General features: G+C 38.1%; 1 protein-coding gene and 1 pseudogene across 3 annotated transcripts in view; one reads left to right on the forward strand and one right to left on the reverse strand.

Moving 5' to 3' along the window:
- The window catches only part of UACA (uveal autoantigen with coiled-coil domains and ankyrin repeats), an 89,177-nt gene that overhangs the window by 48,823 nt on the left and 22,919 nt on the right, over nt 1–17,435 (forward strand). For all 3 annotated transcript variants that reach the window (XM_037047164.1, XM_037047165.1, XM_037047166.1), the window contains exons 4-9: nt 1,161–1,225; nt 2,018–2,075; nt 10,056–10,126; nt 10,228–10,334; nt 12,530–12,711; nt 15,813–15,850. In XM_037047164.1, coding sequence (XP_036903059.1) covers nt 1,161–1,225; nt 2,018–2,075; nt 10,056–10,126; nt 10,228–10,334; nt 12,530–12,711; nt 15,813–15,850 — 521 coding nt within the window. The remainder of the gene's footprint in view (nt 1–1,160; nt 1,226–2,017; nt 2,076–10,055; nt 10,127–10,227; nt 10,335–12,529; nt 12,712–15,812; nt 15,851–17,435) is intronic.
- On the reverse strand, nt 8,030–8,628 carry LOC118987660 (cell division control protein 42 homolog; annotated as a pseudogene).

Genomic DNA, 17,435 nt, shown 5'->3' on the forward strand with positions numbered 1-17,435 from the left:
AAGTACCTTTCTTGGTTTTGTCTGTGCCCTTTCTGGTCCTGCCATTTTTGCCTAGTGGCCAATCCAGTAACTTTTGCCCCCCTTCCTCCTGTGCGGGTCGTGCTCACCTGCTTCTCCAAGCGCAGAAGAAACGATTTCATATGCTCTGTTTCAACTACCTGCTTAGCTTTGTCTTTTGTTTTTGCTTTTGTTTAGTCATACTTTTATTTACCCTGTTTTATTATGTTTGTCCTTAGAGTTGTCCTTTTCTGAGGACAAGGATCTTGTCTCACTTGTTGTTATATTATTTGTTATAATCCAAATGTGGATATTTGATAAAATTGGATTTAAAAATGTTATTCAATCTTAATTTCTTTATTTGCAAGCAATACGAAAGTATATTGAAAATAACCAGATATCAAGTTAGTGTGATTTTGGTGTATTTATGACTTGGGTCTTACCAGGTATGAACCTTTACTATAATTTACAGTGGTAAGCCGTAGATCTGATATTTTCTTGATTTTTAGTGCTGTGTCTTAGTGGCTAGATCTGAATTTGGCTAACAAAACCTGAATTTTTATGTGACCCAGTGTCTGTGACATTTTGTTGAATACCAGGGACTATTCCACCATTCCCCTCCCCTCCCCTCCCCTCCCCTCATAGGTGAACAAGACTGATTTTAAGAGACAGTTTCTTAATGAACTTTAAATTTTAGTTGGAATATAGAAATTAGTGAATACCCTTTTTTAACATACTTCTTAATTTACTTCATTTTAGTATACATGATGCCGATTTGGAAATGTTATGAGAAATCTAGGTATCTTTCCTTTTCTGTCTTCCTCATTCTCTTTTTCCTTCTCTCTTTTCTCCCTATCTCCCTGCCTTCCTGCCTTTTTTGCTCTGCTGGTGTGCGATTATTCACTGTCTGAGGCACTGCTATAGGCATTGTAGGTCTAGGGTTAATAAGACAAAGTGCTTGCTCTCTATGCATTCGTGTACATAATTTTCCTTCTCACCTTTCTTGTTTCGGTGCGTGCAATTATATCGTATTAAAATATCAATCCAGGTGAAATATATTAGAAACCGAAAACATGCTTACAAATTAAGTAGTCTGTCAATTCAATTTGAAAAAATTAATCACATTTCTATGGAAAACTCACATATATTTTAAACTTTTATAGGGAGAAATGCTCTTCACCTGGCTGCAAAGTATGGACATGCATTGTGCCTACAAAAACTTCTACAGGTAGTAAAAGTGGTTAATATTTTGGCTTTATTATTTTGACTGCAAATAATAGATGTGTTTTTAATATGTTTTCAGAATTTGAGATAAAAGAAAATAATAGGCTAACTTTAATAGTTTACATAATATTTTTTCATAGTTTGTGAAAGAATGTGAACAATAAAGAGCAAAAACTCTGAGGGAAATGAATTGCATAACTCAGTGTATTAAAAATAAATAACAAAGACATGACCTTCCTGTTGACATTAGCTGGAGATTAGAATTCTCTGTTTTCTGGTATATGAGATAAGATAAAGTGAGGCAGCATAGAATCTGTGTATTTCTAACATCAGTTACCTACACTAAATAATAGTAACCATTACTTAAGCATGTAATCAGGCAGCCACAAAATTTTATGACTTAGTGGGCTGAATTTTCAGTTAAAAGGTCCAATCATATATCACCATAAACGTTTTCACAACAAGTTTAATAGCAGAACTCAGTGGTTTTTCTGATTCAGTTGTTCAAGTTGTAACCTATGATGCGAAAAAAATACAACCAAACAATAACATAGTTTCTATATCCCAGGCTATTATAGTGCACCGTATGTTTTTGTGTTTGATGAAATATTGTTAAATTTACAGCATAAAGTATTATAGTTGTTTCATGTCAAAATATTTTAGTAGCCTGTCTGGTAGTCCTTGTTTATCAATAAATGGAATATTTAAAGATTAAATGACAGCTATTCATTGGAAATTAGATGTTTAATTTTAAAATGAAACTCTTTTAGATGACTCGGTCTCTGTGTTTTAACAGTACAGTTGTCCCACGGAGCATGCAGACCTGCAGGGTAGAACCGCACTTCATGACGCTGGTAAGCCAAGGCTGCACTTAGACAGAAACAAGCACTCGTTAAGTGGCTAGGCACTTACATTAATTTTAAAGTTTTAACAGACATGTACTTGTATGATTCAAATACAGCATTTCAAATTTCTTTACTTGAATTTGAATTTTTTTAGATCGTGCAGCTTAAAAAGATTCGTTCAGCCAATATTTACTGTCCAGTTTGCTAGATACCAAAAGTCCAAAAATGAATAAACTGTAACCTGCTCTCAGGACCTCCAAGGGGGGAGGGAGGGAGGGAAGGAGGAAGGGAAAGGCCGAGAGAGAATTAGTAAGTTAGTGAGTTAGTTTGGGAGTTGGCAGGAGAAATGGGAGGGAGGAAGACTTCTCTTCCTTGAAAACTACATTTACCTATTTATCATATCTGAATTTCCTTTTTCTCATCTTCAAAATGAAGTTAATACTACTGCAATAAGTGTTTACAATTAAATTATAAGTAGTGCCCGGACAGTGTTACAACTTCCACTCCCACCACTACCTTAAATATCCTTAAATTACAGTAGTAATTTCTTAATTAAGGGTGGTGGTGGCTGTTTACTTAGAGGTGTCAGTGCTGAATTTCATATCACTGTAATGTGCTATATTTTTAAAAAGATGTATACTAATAACTTCACAGATTTTATTACTCAGGGTTGCATATCTAAACTAGTCTGTATTATTCTTTAGGTGTCTTAAAATACTTAGAAAAAAGTTGGACGTTAAATATTTTCAGAATGTAATGTCTGACCAGTGGCCTGACTCTTGTAGGCCTGACAGTCGTGTAGTTTATTAGGAGGCCAAAGGGAAGGAAAAACCACTTGCCCTCTCCTCTCACATATACGGACTGTCTGCACTAGATTAAAGTCATTTGTGTTAAACATGGATTGGACTTCAAATCTCCTTCAAACTTTTTACACCTTAATTTTCTTTTTATATTTTATTGCTGTTATGATAGTTTAATTTTCTACACAATGCACTTTTCTTTTTATATTTGTATAGAATAGTATTATTTTCAAAGTATTTTAACATACATTGTCGCTTTAGTCTCACAGTGCCCCTGTGCGTTACTATAGATTTTATTTTTGATGATAGTTTTGTATTGCTACTGAAATAAAATATAAGCCTAGATTTATAAGTGATATACTTACCAAGCCTGTACAGTTATGGAATCATTAAGACATGTTTACAAGTTAAATTTAAAACCATTAAAAATACAGTTTATACTTATAATACTAATTTGCGGTGTTTGATGGAATTTTGAAAATGCTTTTGCCTCTTGCTGAAGAATGAATATGTGACACATGATATTTCTGTTCTCCTTCCACCTTTTCCTAGTTTTAAAAATCCAACATTATTAATAATCACTTTTAAAAATTATTTTAACTACTTTATTATGGACAATTTTAAACACACACAAAGTTAGAATATTATATTAAAATACCTGTACTCTTCAGTCAACTTAGACAGTTGTTAACATGTGGCCAATTTGGGTTTATACCACCACACATTATTCTTCCACTCCATTGGCTTATTTATATTAAATTCAAGATATCATATAACCTTATCCATAAATAATTCAGTTTGTATCTCTGAAAGATAATGGTTCTATTTTGTAAGCTAAGTATAATACCATTATTACACTTAAGGCATTTGAAAATGTTTTCAATGTTATCTAGTCAATGTTCAGTTTCCCCAGTTTTTATTTTTTAATGCTTTTTTAGGTATAATTGTATGAAAAAATTGTACATAATTAATACATAATTAGCATGCTCTTTAAAATATAATAAGGGGTTGTATCTCAGGTTGTGTTCTTAGCATATACAGAGTAAACACCACCAAAAACAAAACACACACACATGATGATGACATTTTGGAATGTGATGAGTATATGTATTTAGTACCTGAGTGTGGTAATGGTATCATCATATATGCATATGTCCAAACTCATCAAAACGTATATGTTAAACATGTGCAATTTTGTGTATGCTATAGATTTTATTACCCCTGTATTTAAAACTGGCACAACTTAACCAACTGAAATCTTAACATCTGTTCAGTAGTTGTATGGATGAAGCTAGAATAAGGATGCTGTGATAAAAGAACTCCAATATCAGCTGCTTATAAAACAATCGTTAAGCGGTAGAGGTTGGCAGATGACTCAAGGTCATTCATGAACTGATTTCTTTCCATCTTATTGATCTCCTTCCTCTGAGTGTCTTCCTCAGCTACATGGTTGAAGCAGGGTCGCAGTCATATCCATGTTCCAGTGAGCTGGAAGGGGAAAGAGCATGAAGAAGCACTTGCCTGAATTCTACGGCCCAGATTTGGAAGTCTATGATAGCCCTCTATTCATATTCCATCAATAAAAGCAAAGTGGATAAGCTGTATCTATCTTCAAGGAAGGCTCAGAAATGTCCTCTCTAGGTCACTGGTCATGGCTGAGCTGCTACACTGTAGAAGGGAAGAAAAGATTCTGGTAGCAAATTGCATTTTCTGCCACAGTCCAACCCTCTGGCCTTCTAGATGTTGCTACAGCCCCTACTTTCCCCACGCAGAACTCTGTCCTAAGGGAGGGGATACACAAGCCAACCGAGTTACTGCTGCTTGCTCAAATTCTAGGATTCCTGGGTAGTGGACCTTTTTTTGTTGTTGTTCTGATATGGCTCTTCATGTTCAGCAATCTGTAAACTCAAAGAGAAGAGGTCTGCTCCCCACAATATATAGTTATGGAGCAAGAACAGGATAAATGAAAGACAAAGTCTCTTTCAGAAAAGGGAGAACCCAAAACGTTGCAGTTACTAGTCAATAGCAGATATCAAATGCTGCTGGGCAAAACTTGCAAACTCCTTACTGAGGTCTTGGAGTACATTTCTTGGTTAGCTCCTCTGGATGCCCCCCGGGTTCTGTTTTCTGGTGGAAACCCCCTGTCCATTGTCCTCTGTGGGCCCTAGCTCTGCTTTGTAGGAGGTTTTTATTTATCCATTGTTCTCCAAGATCACAGATAAATTGATGTTGAAGGGTACGCCCTCTGTAGAGGTAGCTTAAGGGCAGGAGCAATTATACTACCCAAGGCCCCAGAAGCCCACCTGAGTTTTAGCCAGCTGGGGTTCTGGGGCCTTGGGTAGTATAATTCCCCCTGACTTTGGTACAGTTCTGGTCTCTTCATTGCCAGCCACTTCATTATGTCCAGAACCATCTCTGAAGTTATTTTCTGGACATAAAGTTCTTAACCCTCCTCTCTTTCTTGTTTTTTATTTCTAGACTCATGAGTCTGTACTTTTAATGGCTGCTACCTCAAAGCTATCTGAAATAATATCCTTGAATGGCAATATAATATGCTTAATCTGATGTTTATCTAGAACTGGATCTTTTTTTTTTCTTTATTGGAAGTTCTTTGAGAAAATGTGTGACCTAGAATAGTTTTACAACCTGTTGTTTGATATAGAGAAACAATTGTCTCTCCACACCTGTGAAGGTCCAAATATCTGGACATTATCTGTTGTTCATAAATTGACTGATTCTTGCTTGATCTCATCTTTTTCTCCTAAATACCTAACTAAAAGCAGTAAGCAGATGCCCATATGCACTAAAATTTTGGCTCTTTCTATTGCTTTACCTAGAAAGCCTCTATAGTCATGTGGGGTACCTTCTAAATTATCATAGATGGTAGCTCTATCAAATGTTTTCCCACAGCATACAAAAAGCCACAAGGTTTCTAGCCTGAAACATATTTACTTTCCACCTAGAACCCAACCACTGAACTAGTACCTGTACTTTGGGTATTTGCTACGGCAGTGCCTGTTTCCACATAGCGACATTGTCTATTTGAATCAGGGGTAAGGCTAGGCTGTTGTAACAAAGGTGCTGTAAAGTAACATTGGCCTTTTAAAAAAACCCACAGAATTAACTTATTTTTTTTCTTGTTTTTCGTTTTGGCTTGTGAAGCATTGTTTGTTTGTTTTTTTAATACATCTAAACAGAATGCATATATACACAAAGAATTGAGACATGAGAAAGCATCAGTTCAACACTAATGAATCTACAAGAATTAGGATTTGGGAAAGGTAGGGATTACCTGAACATTTTTAAAAACTGTAAACTGCAATCAAAATAAGCTGATAAAATCCCTATTAACACTTATAAAGAGTCTTCATAAGACTTTCTTTGTGATTTTTTTATTAAACGAGAGAGCCTCTATTGGCTGCTCTAGGGCTCCTCACGTAAAACATAAATAAGGGGAGTCCCCTGGCTGGTCTCCAGATTGTTCAATGTTCTCCCCACCCGACCCCACCCCTAGCTTCTTAATGAAGCATGACTTCACCCTCATAGCACGAAAGAGGATGTGCATGGTTCCACAGACATCTGTCTCCCAGTACCACCCCTCATATACACCAGGTTTTCGGCTGCGTTCTAGGAATACCAGATTGTACACATTGAGCTACATATCTGTGCTAAGCATATAAGATAATGACTGATGGGGGAAAGGCTTGGTTTTTTTAAAAATTATGTACACAATACATTTGGTGTATTTCAAAAGGGACAATACTTTTTTTCGTTTGTGGAAGAAGTTAGACATTAACTTCAAAAAATCAGCAAATGGCTAACAAATTTCCTTGAAAGTCACAGTTACGTATGTAGTGCATCTGGAAAAGAGGAGGGACGAGACAGGTCCCTCCCGCTGTCAGGGGTTTCATCGAACACTGGGCCTGCGCAAGGGTGGGGAGGAAAGGCAACTTCCGAAAAGGAGCATGTTATGAAATGAGGCATGTACCATACCCCTTCATACAAGCACCAGGTGGGGAGCATGTTTTCTAAACTAAATCTAGGAAGTGATTGTGGAATCACTCCATCCTCCTCAAGTTCTGTCCTATGGTTAATTAATTTTTTACAAAAATGACTCAACAAAAACAAGGCCCTTCCACACACACACACACACACACACACACACACACGAAAAAAAGCTAGATATCCCAGTTCACCCTGCAAAGTGGAACCTGGGAACAGCTTTAACAACTTGAATTAGACTTACAGAGGCATCACAAGTATGCCTTGCTTTTAAACAAAAATAAAAAAATTGGGGGGATTTTTAAAAATTTATTTAATTATTGTTCAAGTACAATTTTCTGTCTTATACTCCCATCTCAGCCCCCCCCCGAGTGCTCCCCACCTCCCTCCCATTCCCCACCCCCCACGCCCGCTACCTTAGTTATTGTCCATGTGTCCTTTATACTTGTTCCTGTGAGTCCTTCTCCTTTTCCCCCGAAATTCCCTCCCCTTTCCCCTCTGGTCACTCACCCTGTTCTCTATTTCAGTGTCTGTGGTTATATTTTGCTTGGTTGTTTATTTTGTTGTTTAGGTTCCTGTTAAAGGTGAGATCATATGGTATTTGTCTTTCACCGCCTGGCTTATTTCACTCAGCATAATGCTCTCCATTTCCATCCATGCTGTTGCAAAGGGTAGGAGCTCCTTCTGTCTTTCTGCTGCACAGAATTCCGTTGCGTAAATGTACCATAGTTTTTTGATCCATTCATTTACTGCTGGGCATCTAGTTTGCTTCCAACTCTTGGCGATTGTAAATTGTGCTGCTATGAACATTGGTGTGCATAGGTTCTTTTGGATTGGTGTTTCAGGGTTCTTAGGATATACTCTTAACAGTGGAATTGCTGGGTCAAAAGGCACATTCATTTTTAGTTTTCTTAGAAAATCCCATACTGTTTTCCATAGTGGTTGTACCAAAATAAAATTTTTTGAAACAGAACAAAGACTAGTACTGACCACTTTTCTGACAATGCGCAATTACTCAGTTAATGAACAGTGAGAAGGGGGGGGCGTACCTATCTATGGGCTTTGTCTCACACGAGTGCATGTGGCTGAGTGTAGAACATGTGTCATTATTGCAAAATCAAATTATAATTTTTAATTTTTAGTTTGATTTGAACATTGCTTTTAATATGATGCTGGTACCAGCTGTGCAGAAGGACTCTGAAGCAATGTGTACCCGTGGCTCTTCATTTTTGGAGGCTCCAGGGTAGCTAATATTGCTTTGTCAGATGCATTCTGCAAGACTTTCTGTGTGAGTGCAGGACACTTCACACACTTGATGGCCTTCAGGTCATGGTCCAGCTGTTCAACAGTCTCTGGAGCAATAGTGTCCTATTTGTTCTTGAAAAGTTTCTTGATAGGAGAGGGGTCATCTCGCAGATCAGTTTGGGTACCAATAGCAAGAAAGGAGTCTTCAGACAGTGGTGAGTTGTCTCAGGTACCTACTTTTCTTTTGCATTTTCAAAGCAGAGCGGAGAGACCACTGAAAAGCAGACTAGAAATACATCTATTTGTACGTAACTCTGGTGGTAGTCATAATTTTTTTGCCCTGCAGTATCAGAAAGTCCAAGAGTATATGGCTCTCCACCAATCATAACCATGACAGCATAGTTATCGGAAAAAGTCAGTACATCCTCAGATGGAAATTTGTTTGTTATGTAGAATACCAAGAGACATGTTTTACCAACGGTACCATAGCCCAAAACTCATTTAATTGTCTGCATTGCCGAAACAGTTTTCTGTTCACTTAAATATTCCCAATCTGATGATGGCTTTAGCTTCTTTAGCAGGGCATGGACAGTACTCCAGAATTAATTTCTTTCATGTTACAGTCCTGGTTTTCACATTGGCTTGTGCCTCTGCTCCGTATGGTCATCAGGGATCCAGATTCCTCCCATTTTGCAGTTGTACCATCGCCCAGGGCCTTGCCCTCATCTTTAAGACTGAAGCTGGTAGCAGCACCTCCGTTTTCCTGCTAACAGGAAGGAGAAAGATTGTACAGGAATGTAAAACCACTGCTTTGAGCCCTGGACTAGAAAGTGGCGCACATCACTCTTGTCAGGGCTCATAGACATGACCTAACTCATGTGGCCATACATACATGCAAGGGACACTGGAAACTGTGGTCTCTGGGCGATCCACCATGTCCCCAGTACAACTTCACTGCCCTAGAAGAAAGGACAACCAGATGCCACTCTCCACTGTGGCACCTTTTACAGTGACTGCACTTGTTCATTGTCTCATCACTCTGGAATTGTATCATGCTTTACTTTTTTTATTTTTATTTTTAATTGGGCCTCAGTGGTTTTTAATTTTATTTCTGAATTAATGTACTCATTTTCAGCTTATCTTTTTTTTAAGTTTATATATTTTATGTTAAAGATTTGCTGGATTAAAGACACCCAGAAATGAACATTTACTTGATCTCATGTCTGCTTGGTTTTGTTCTATTGAATTATACACCACAGACAAAAGGCTGTTGACTTCGTTAGTACTCTCTCTGCTGACAATCTAGGATTAATGCATAGGCTTTAAAAAGTTCGTGGCAATATAAACACAGTTCTGTTTTATGAGTTTGACAATATTTTTTCATTATACAAATATGTGGTCTAGTGTTGGTCAGAGAAGACACATCGTGCCATTTTTTAGTTTTTAGCAAAATGACCCTGCTCTGTGTCATTAAGGGCAGACATTGCAATCTCTGCTTTTGAAAGGGAGTACGAATTGTATGAGTCATACTTTATCTACTGTGGCTCTTTTATTAAAAAGTGAACATGGTTCTTTAATAAAAACCAGCTAACACTTCAAGGATCAAGCCTGTTATAGCCATGTTTAAAAACATACTATAAATAGAAAATTTAAGCTTGATTTTTATTATCTGTGTTTATTCTTAGAAGAGCAGTATATTCTTGTCTTCTGTAGGACAATGAAATTTGTTGTTCCTTAAAAAGTATATGAGATTTATAAGATGGTCTTGTCTAATCCATTTTCTGATAGAAAATTGATGCATATAATGCTAACCTGAGAGTGGATGATGAGAAGCTTGGTAGTTTAGAAAATGAAGAATTTATCCCTCAAATGGACCTAGCAAAGCACCACATGTCTTACCGACAGATGTTCACCATTTATCATTTTCCTTTGTCCCCCAAAGCTATGGCAGACTGTCCTTCTAGCATACAGCTGCTTTGTGATCACGGGGCCTCGGTGAATGCCAGAGATGTAGTAAGTCAGCGCATGTTTATTCTCATTTCAACTCATGCGTTCAGACTTTTTGTTTTGGGAGATTTGTTGCCTTATGCTGTTTTATTTTTCTCATTGCTTAGGATGGGCGGACACCACTTGTTCTGGCCACTCAGATGTGTAGGCCAACGATATGCCAACTGCTGATAGATAGGGGAGCGGATATTAATTCTAGGGACAAACAAAACAGGTGAGTGTTTTTGTTTTTAACCACAGCTCCCCGCCCCAACTGGCTGCACAGCGATTCTGAAACTGCTGCTGTGCCCTGGCCTGCAAGTCACGTCATCCTGGCCTCCCGTCCCCTTCGGTTCTCCCCTTCCTTGGAATTAGCGCCACTTCTTGCTTTTCCTCAGTGTTGCCTGAAGGAGGGTGGGGAGAGGCACACAGGGAAGGTGACGGGCAAATGCAGAATACACAGAATGACTAGGGCCCGTATTGGAGTCGAAGGGTTAAAGGAAGAGAATCCCAGTTAGGCGTCATGAAATGGGCTCAAATAAGGTATAAGGGAGAAGAATACAGAATTATACCTACAGTCCACTCTCGTTAGCGAGTCCTCCAACAGTCCCCTTGGGTGTCCTGGGGACTCGCAGGTTTCAGCGCAGATATTCTCCGGGTGTTTGCTCTCCTCGCCCGGCCCGGGCGCCTGCTGACTCCTGCTCTGAAACCGGGTTCATTCTCCGTCCCAAGTTTCTGTTAGTTTATTTTTGCTCCTGTATTTCGTGCCAATTATGAATTGGTTGCACTTAGAATTTCTCTCTGTGATTTTCCCTTTCCCCTTTTCTAGGACTAGTGTATCATGGCCCTTGCTATATTATAATTCTAGTATTTATAGTCAGAAAGTATCTGACAACAAAGTATCTGAATACCGCCCCTCCACTAGTTGAAGCATCACAGTAATTATAGCAAATTTCTGGAGTTTTGCAGATGATTATGAGTGAAGTTGTTGATTTCTTAATTTTATTTTTTTAAACTTATCTTACTTTTTTGTAGTTCATTGGAAATAGGAAGTATAATAGTCTTTAGATGTTAGATTTTATGGCTCTGATTGCTTTTATTTTTCAGGCATTTCAAAGGAAGAAATTTTTTTTTTTTTAATTTACTCTTAGAGGGAGAGGTAGGGAGAGAGAAATATCAATGTGTGGTTGCCTTTCACATAGCCCCCACTGGGGACCTGGCCCACAACCCAGGCATATACCCTGACTGGGAATCGAACTTGCAACACTTTGGTTTGCAGCCCGTACTCAATCCACTCAATCAGCTACACCAGCCAGGGCAGGAAGAAATTCTTAAGCAGTTAAATCATTGATGTGATTATTAAGAAAGCGGCTTTTTATATTACTTTGTTTTTGTGGGTATAATCTGGTTCCAGGCATTACTGATGAATTTGACTTAAAAATAAATGTCAGTATCAGAGGGCAATGAGCTGGTTGATTCATGTATCATGCCTCATTTTTGAAAATTGATCTTATATTTCTTTCAAGCATGTTTTTTTCCCATTGGAATTAAACAAAAAAAATCAGTGAGGTAGGGCAGTTTGTATTATATAGAGTAGATAGCAGATGGTTTTAAAAATAAAATCTTAAGTTCTAATACTGTATTCAAGTTTCTTTTTATTCCCTGTTCTATCTATATATGGCATTTTCCCCAATATTAAAAACTTCATTAATTCCTGTTTTATATAAAATTGTATACCAATAACTATTACAGAGTATAAAAGAAATAGAACATACATAGCAGAGTAAGTCAAGAATCAATTTCTTTCTAAAATCTAACACACACATTTGAAGACAGAGTTAGATAAGTCACTTCATTTCATTAGGTATTCGTTTCCTCAGCCATAAAAATAGAGAATTGGGCAAAATAATCACTAGGATCCTTCTAAATTTACATAATGATTTAATTGTTTTGCTGCATTATTACTACTTGCTGATATAAACAGGAATTCACTTCTTGTTTAGTTTGGAGTAGAAGGGACTCATGGGGGAGGTTGGCGCACTGTGGTTCAGGTCACGGAGGGGCCTGGGTGGCTTGGGTTTGTAGGTTTTGAGCAGGTGGGATGACAGTATCAGCTGTGGAAGATTTCTGGTAATTTGCTTGCAGGACATAGTAGGACTGAAATAAAGGCAGTTAGTTTGGTATCAGAAGTAACAAATGTATATAAAGTGATCAAAGATTTTAGCTCTGCAAACCAAGAAACAAAGCAAATGTTTTTATAAATGCTGTGATGTTAAAATATGAGATTAAAACTTAGAGTAAAATTTGAATCTGTAATAAGTATGATTTTTTAAAGTAATATTTGTTCTTTAAAAATGGGGGCTCTGGAAGATTTCTGAAGTATTTTCTTGGGTATTTCTCAAGGTCTTTTATTCCTTGTCTTCCTTTTAGAACTGCTCTCATGCTAGGTTGCGAGTATGGTTGTAAAGATGCCGTAGAAGTCCTACTTAAAAATGGTGCTGATGTAAGCTTGCTGGATGCTCTTGGCCATGATAGTGCTTACTATGCAAGAATTGGTGACAACCTGGACATTCTAGCCTTGTTGAAGACTGCATCGGAAAATACCAACAGAGGTATCAGAAGTTCTCTGTAACTAGAAAAGCCCAGGTTAATAAGGAGTAGCTTTTAAAGATTAGATGGTAGGACTACAATTTTTAAGAAGCAAAATACTTGTTACTGGATGAACAGTATTGGCTTATCTCCCTTTGTACGATGGATTTGTGTATTTACATTGTCACCTGTTTTTTTTTAAGTACTTGTTATTGATTATGCTATTACAGTTTTCCCAATTTTTCCCCTTTACCCCCCTCTGCGCCCCAACCCTCCAGCATTCCCCTCCCCCTTAGTTCATGTCCCTGGGTTGTCCCTTTGAGTCCTCTGTTTCCTATACCATTTTTTATCTTTCCCCGCCTAGTTTGTGCCTATTGATTATGCTGCTTCTTCCCTTACCTTTTTCCCCTATTCCTCCCTTCCCCCTCCCCACTGAACTCCCTCTGTGTGATGTCCATTTCTCCAATTCTGTTCCTGTTCTGGTTGTTTGCTTAGTTTTTGTTTTCATTGTTTTTCTTTTCTTTTAGGTTCATTTGTTAATAGTTGTGAGTTTGTTTTCATTTGACTGTTCATAGTTTTGATCTTCTTTTTCTTAGATAAGTCCCTTTAACATTTCATACAGTAAGGGCTTGGTAATGATGAACTCCTTTAACTTGACCTTCTCTGGGAAGCAGTGTATCTGCCCTTCCATTCTAAATGATAACTTTGCTGGACAGAGTAATCTTGGATGTAGGTCCTTGCCTTTCATGACTCCAAATACTTCTTTCCAGCCCCTTCTTGCCTGCAAGGTTTGTTTTGAGAAATCACCTGATAATCTAATGGGCACTCCTTTGTAGGTAACTGTCTCCTTTCCTCTTGCTGCTTTTAGGATTCTCTCTTTGTCTTTCATCTTGGGTAACTTAATGATGATGTGCCTTGGTGTGCTCCTCTTTGGGTCCAACTTCTTTGGGACTCTCTGAGCTTCCTGGACTTCCTGGAAGTCTGTTTCCTTTAACAGATTGTGAAAATTCTCCTTCATTATTTGTTCAAATAAGTTTTCAGTTTCTTGCTGTTGCTTTTCTCCTTCTGGCACCCCTGTAATTCAGATATTGGAATGTTTCAGGTTGTCCCAGAGAATCCTCAGCCTCTCTTCACTTTTTTGGATTCTTGTTTCTTTGTTCTGATCAGGTTGGATGTTTATTTCTTCCTTTTGTTCCAAATCGTTGCTTTGAATCCTGGTTTCCCTCTTGTCACTGTTGGTTCCCTAAATATTTTGCTTTTATTCATTTTGGGTATCTTTCATTTATTCTTTCATTTTCTGACCAAGCTCAGTCAGATCTATGAACATTTTGATTACCAGGGCTTTAAATTCTCCATCAGATATGTTGGCTATCTCCTCATTGGTTAGTTCTGAGGTTTTGCTGTGTTCTTTCATTTGGGCCATTTTTCTTTGCCTTGGCACAGCTGATAAGTTGTAAGGGGTGGGGCCTTGGTATTCACTGGGGCAGATCAGTCCTCCTTGCTGCAATGCCCGTGTGGGAGGGGCCAGAGAGGGAACAATGCAGCTTACTGGTTCATCTCTACGGCACTTTCCAACAGACTCTCCCATTGGGGCATCCCCAGCCATAGCCCACAGTGAGCTCTGAGTCTCAGTTTTCCCCTTAAGTCAGTCCCTCAGCCCCAGCAGCCCCAGAGCTTGGCAGTCAGCTGGCTCCGCCCCTCAGGCTTCTCGCCACTGATTTTCTGAGTTGTCCTGCGCAGTCCATCTTACCAGTCTGGTTGGTTTGGTTGATTTTTTCTTTATTTCCTTGGTTGTTGGAGTTCCATGCAGTTTGATTTTCTGGTGCTTCTGATTGTTTATTGATTTTAGATTGGTGGTTATCCTCCTTTTGGTAGTTCGAGAAAGCGAAGGGTTTCTACCTACGCCTCCATCTTGGCTGGAAGTCCCATTGTCACTTGTTTTGAGGCAGTGTATGTTGCATATATTGTCTAGTTTATCAGTAGACCCGGCTATACTGTGGAGTTATTTAAGGACTGAGTAGAAGGAGTCAAATCAAGCATTTTGGTAATATATTTTTGATGGCAGGGGCAAAACTTTTAACTTTTATATTTGTAGTTTTAAAGAATCATTGTTCAAACCTGTGTATATAATACTCAACCAATATTTATTGAGTACCTGTGCCAAATATTTTTCTATGATTTTAAAGAGAAATTGGAAAATACAGAAAAGTACAACAAATAAAATTAGTCAGTCATCTGACTACTGAGGAGACTCTATTAACATTTTGAGGAATATCCTCCCAGTCTTCTCCCTCTGTATGAAATCGAGATTACCTGGAGTGAGCTGTAGATTGCTTTTTGTGTAACGTGTTTTGTAGGCTTTTCCATTATAAATAAATGTTTTTTCTATGATATGATTTTTGTTGATGCTTAAAATTCCATCTATTTAGGTTTAACTTAATTAAGCAATTTTCTATAGGTGTTAAGTTGTTTATAGATTTTACTAATATAAATAACAATCTAGTAACTGTCCTTGTACATAACTATTTCAGCCTATTTTTATTATACTCTTAGGGTTAGTTCTTAGAAGTTGAATCATGGAGTTTCAGGGTATGCATATTTCTTTAAGCTTTCAATATACAGGATCTGGCACAAATGATGCCCCTTTTAATTAGAAGATCTCTTATTACAAAATCATAAGGATATAATTCTGTAACATAACTATCACACTCAAGCACACCATATGACATTTTAGGTGAAATGTTCAAATTAAAACTGTAAATTATTACACCCATATTATTACCCTACCAACCATACTCAAGCAGGCGTTACTTCTCCCAGACCTTGTGTATTATTGATAAGTTACCTTTCAATTTAGGAGTGTTTTAAATATTGTGTTTTCACCTGTCTTCTCCCTACCATTGTATATTGTCTACCTGGATGTCATCATAGCAAAAAAATGTTGCCAATTAGAGATGCAAAAGTGATATTTTACTGTTATTTTAACTTTAAAGTAGTAAGCTTGAGAAGCAACTTTAAAATTTATTTTTTTATATTGACTCAATTGTATAGTTAGGAAATTCATAACTACTCAAGTTAGCCGGCTGTCTCACTGTTCCTCTTCCTCATCTCTTTAAATCTTCAGGGAGAGAGCTTTGGAAGAAAGGACCATCATTACAACAGGTAGGTGTTAATTTTAATTTGAAAAGTTGTATGTTTGACATCTTCCCAGAAGGTATCCATCCATGTATTTTTAAAAATAGAGACATTTATTGACGAAAATACAAGATATAAGCAACATTGTGCATAGGACGATGGTGCCACAGCCCCCTTCAAAGTAGGCACCTTGGGACCTCACACAGTTCTCCCAATGGCCACCAGCTACCCCGTTGTATTTTCCTGAATCTCATCAATGGTCTGAAATCTCTTCCCTTTCAAAGGTGATTTTAGTTTGGGGAAAAGCCAGGAGTCACAGGGTACCATAAAAATAGTTTATGCCTTGCATTAATTTTATTATCAAGTCACTATTTAACCCAGGTTTTGTGACCTAGTCTCAATAAATGTCTTATATTGCCCAATCTCTTCAAGTTACAGGGGTTGGTTTACGGCACTCTGTCCATCTTGCCACAAGCTAGTGTAGGCAGCTTTCCTCTTCTGTGGCCGTTTCCTTCCAGGCTTTCAGCTTTTCTCTAGCGAAAGGAATCTGAGCACTTCCCAGCCCTGAAGAGAAAGTAATCAGGTACTTTCTGAGCATTCCTGGTCATCGTTCTGCATCATTTCTCCACCTCTCACCTGAACCTGAAAGCTATACTAAAGCATATTTTTCATTTTAATCTGTCAGATTAAATAATATATTTATGCATGGATCATATCCACTGTCATTGTGCTTTTCCATCCAGAGCAACTGCTTGAGCCTCCTCTCTCATTCCTCAGATAACTTAAGTGGGGGCGGGGGGGTAGAGTGAAATAAAACAGACACTGTTGTATCTATCTATACCAGCCATCTCACATAGAGTCAGAGAAAAATAATTTTTAAAACATATAGATATTTAAAGAACTATCATCGAATATTAATAAGGGAATGGTATTCTGCTTAGTGTTATCTAAAAGAATACATGGAGTTGATATTCTGCTAAGAACTGTAAAACTCATTTGTTTCCATTATTTATTAGATCTATTAAAAATGTATTCTGTAACTAGGATATTTTCCAGTACTAAGGGACATATAATTCCTGTTAAGAAGTGTAGTTTAAAATCTTACTCAATTTGCTTCACAGATATCTGTGGAGCACCTATTATATGCCAGTTACTGTTCTAGCTACTGGAGAGATCTTAGTGTTCAGAGTTCCTGAGTCATTGAAGTGATGGAACTCCCAACCCAGTGAGAGAGATGACCAGCAGGTGGATGAGTATTTAAGATTATAGCAGAGTCTTTGAAGAACACTGAACAGGATTAGGAGATGAAGAGGAAGAGGGTAAGAAGCTGTTCTAGACTGAGTGGTCAGCAAAGGCCTCTCCCAGGATGTGACATTGGAGCAGAGATTTGAAGGAAGGGAGAAGGAAGCCACGGGGATCTGTGGGAGGTGCCTGACTGAGAGAGGGAGGGGGCGTGCAAGCTCCTGTGAGGGAGCATGTGTAACATGGCCACAGTGGCAGGAGAGATGCGCACGTCATGGGGCAGGAGAAGTGACGGGACCGGTAACCGGGTGCCAGGTTATGAGGGACCCTCTGAAGGGAAGGAGGAGGTGTGAAAGGTAGTCAGACGGGT

This window comes from Sturnira hondurensis, unplaced genomic scaffold (assembly GCF_014824575.4).
Source record: "Sturnira hondurensis isolate 20B ecotype Veracruz unplaced genomic scaffold, ASM1482457v3 Scaffold0005329, whole genome shotgun sequence".
Taxonomy (NCBI): domain Eukaryota; kingdom Metazoa; phylum Chordata; class Mammalia; order Chiroptera; family Phyllostomidae; genus Sturnira; species Sturnira hondurensis.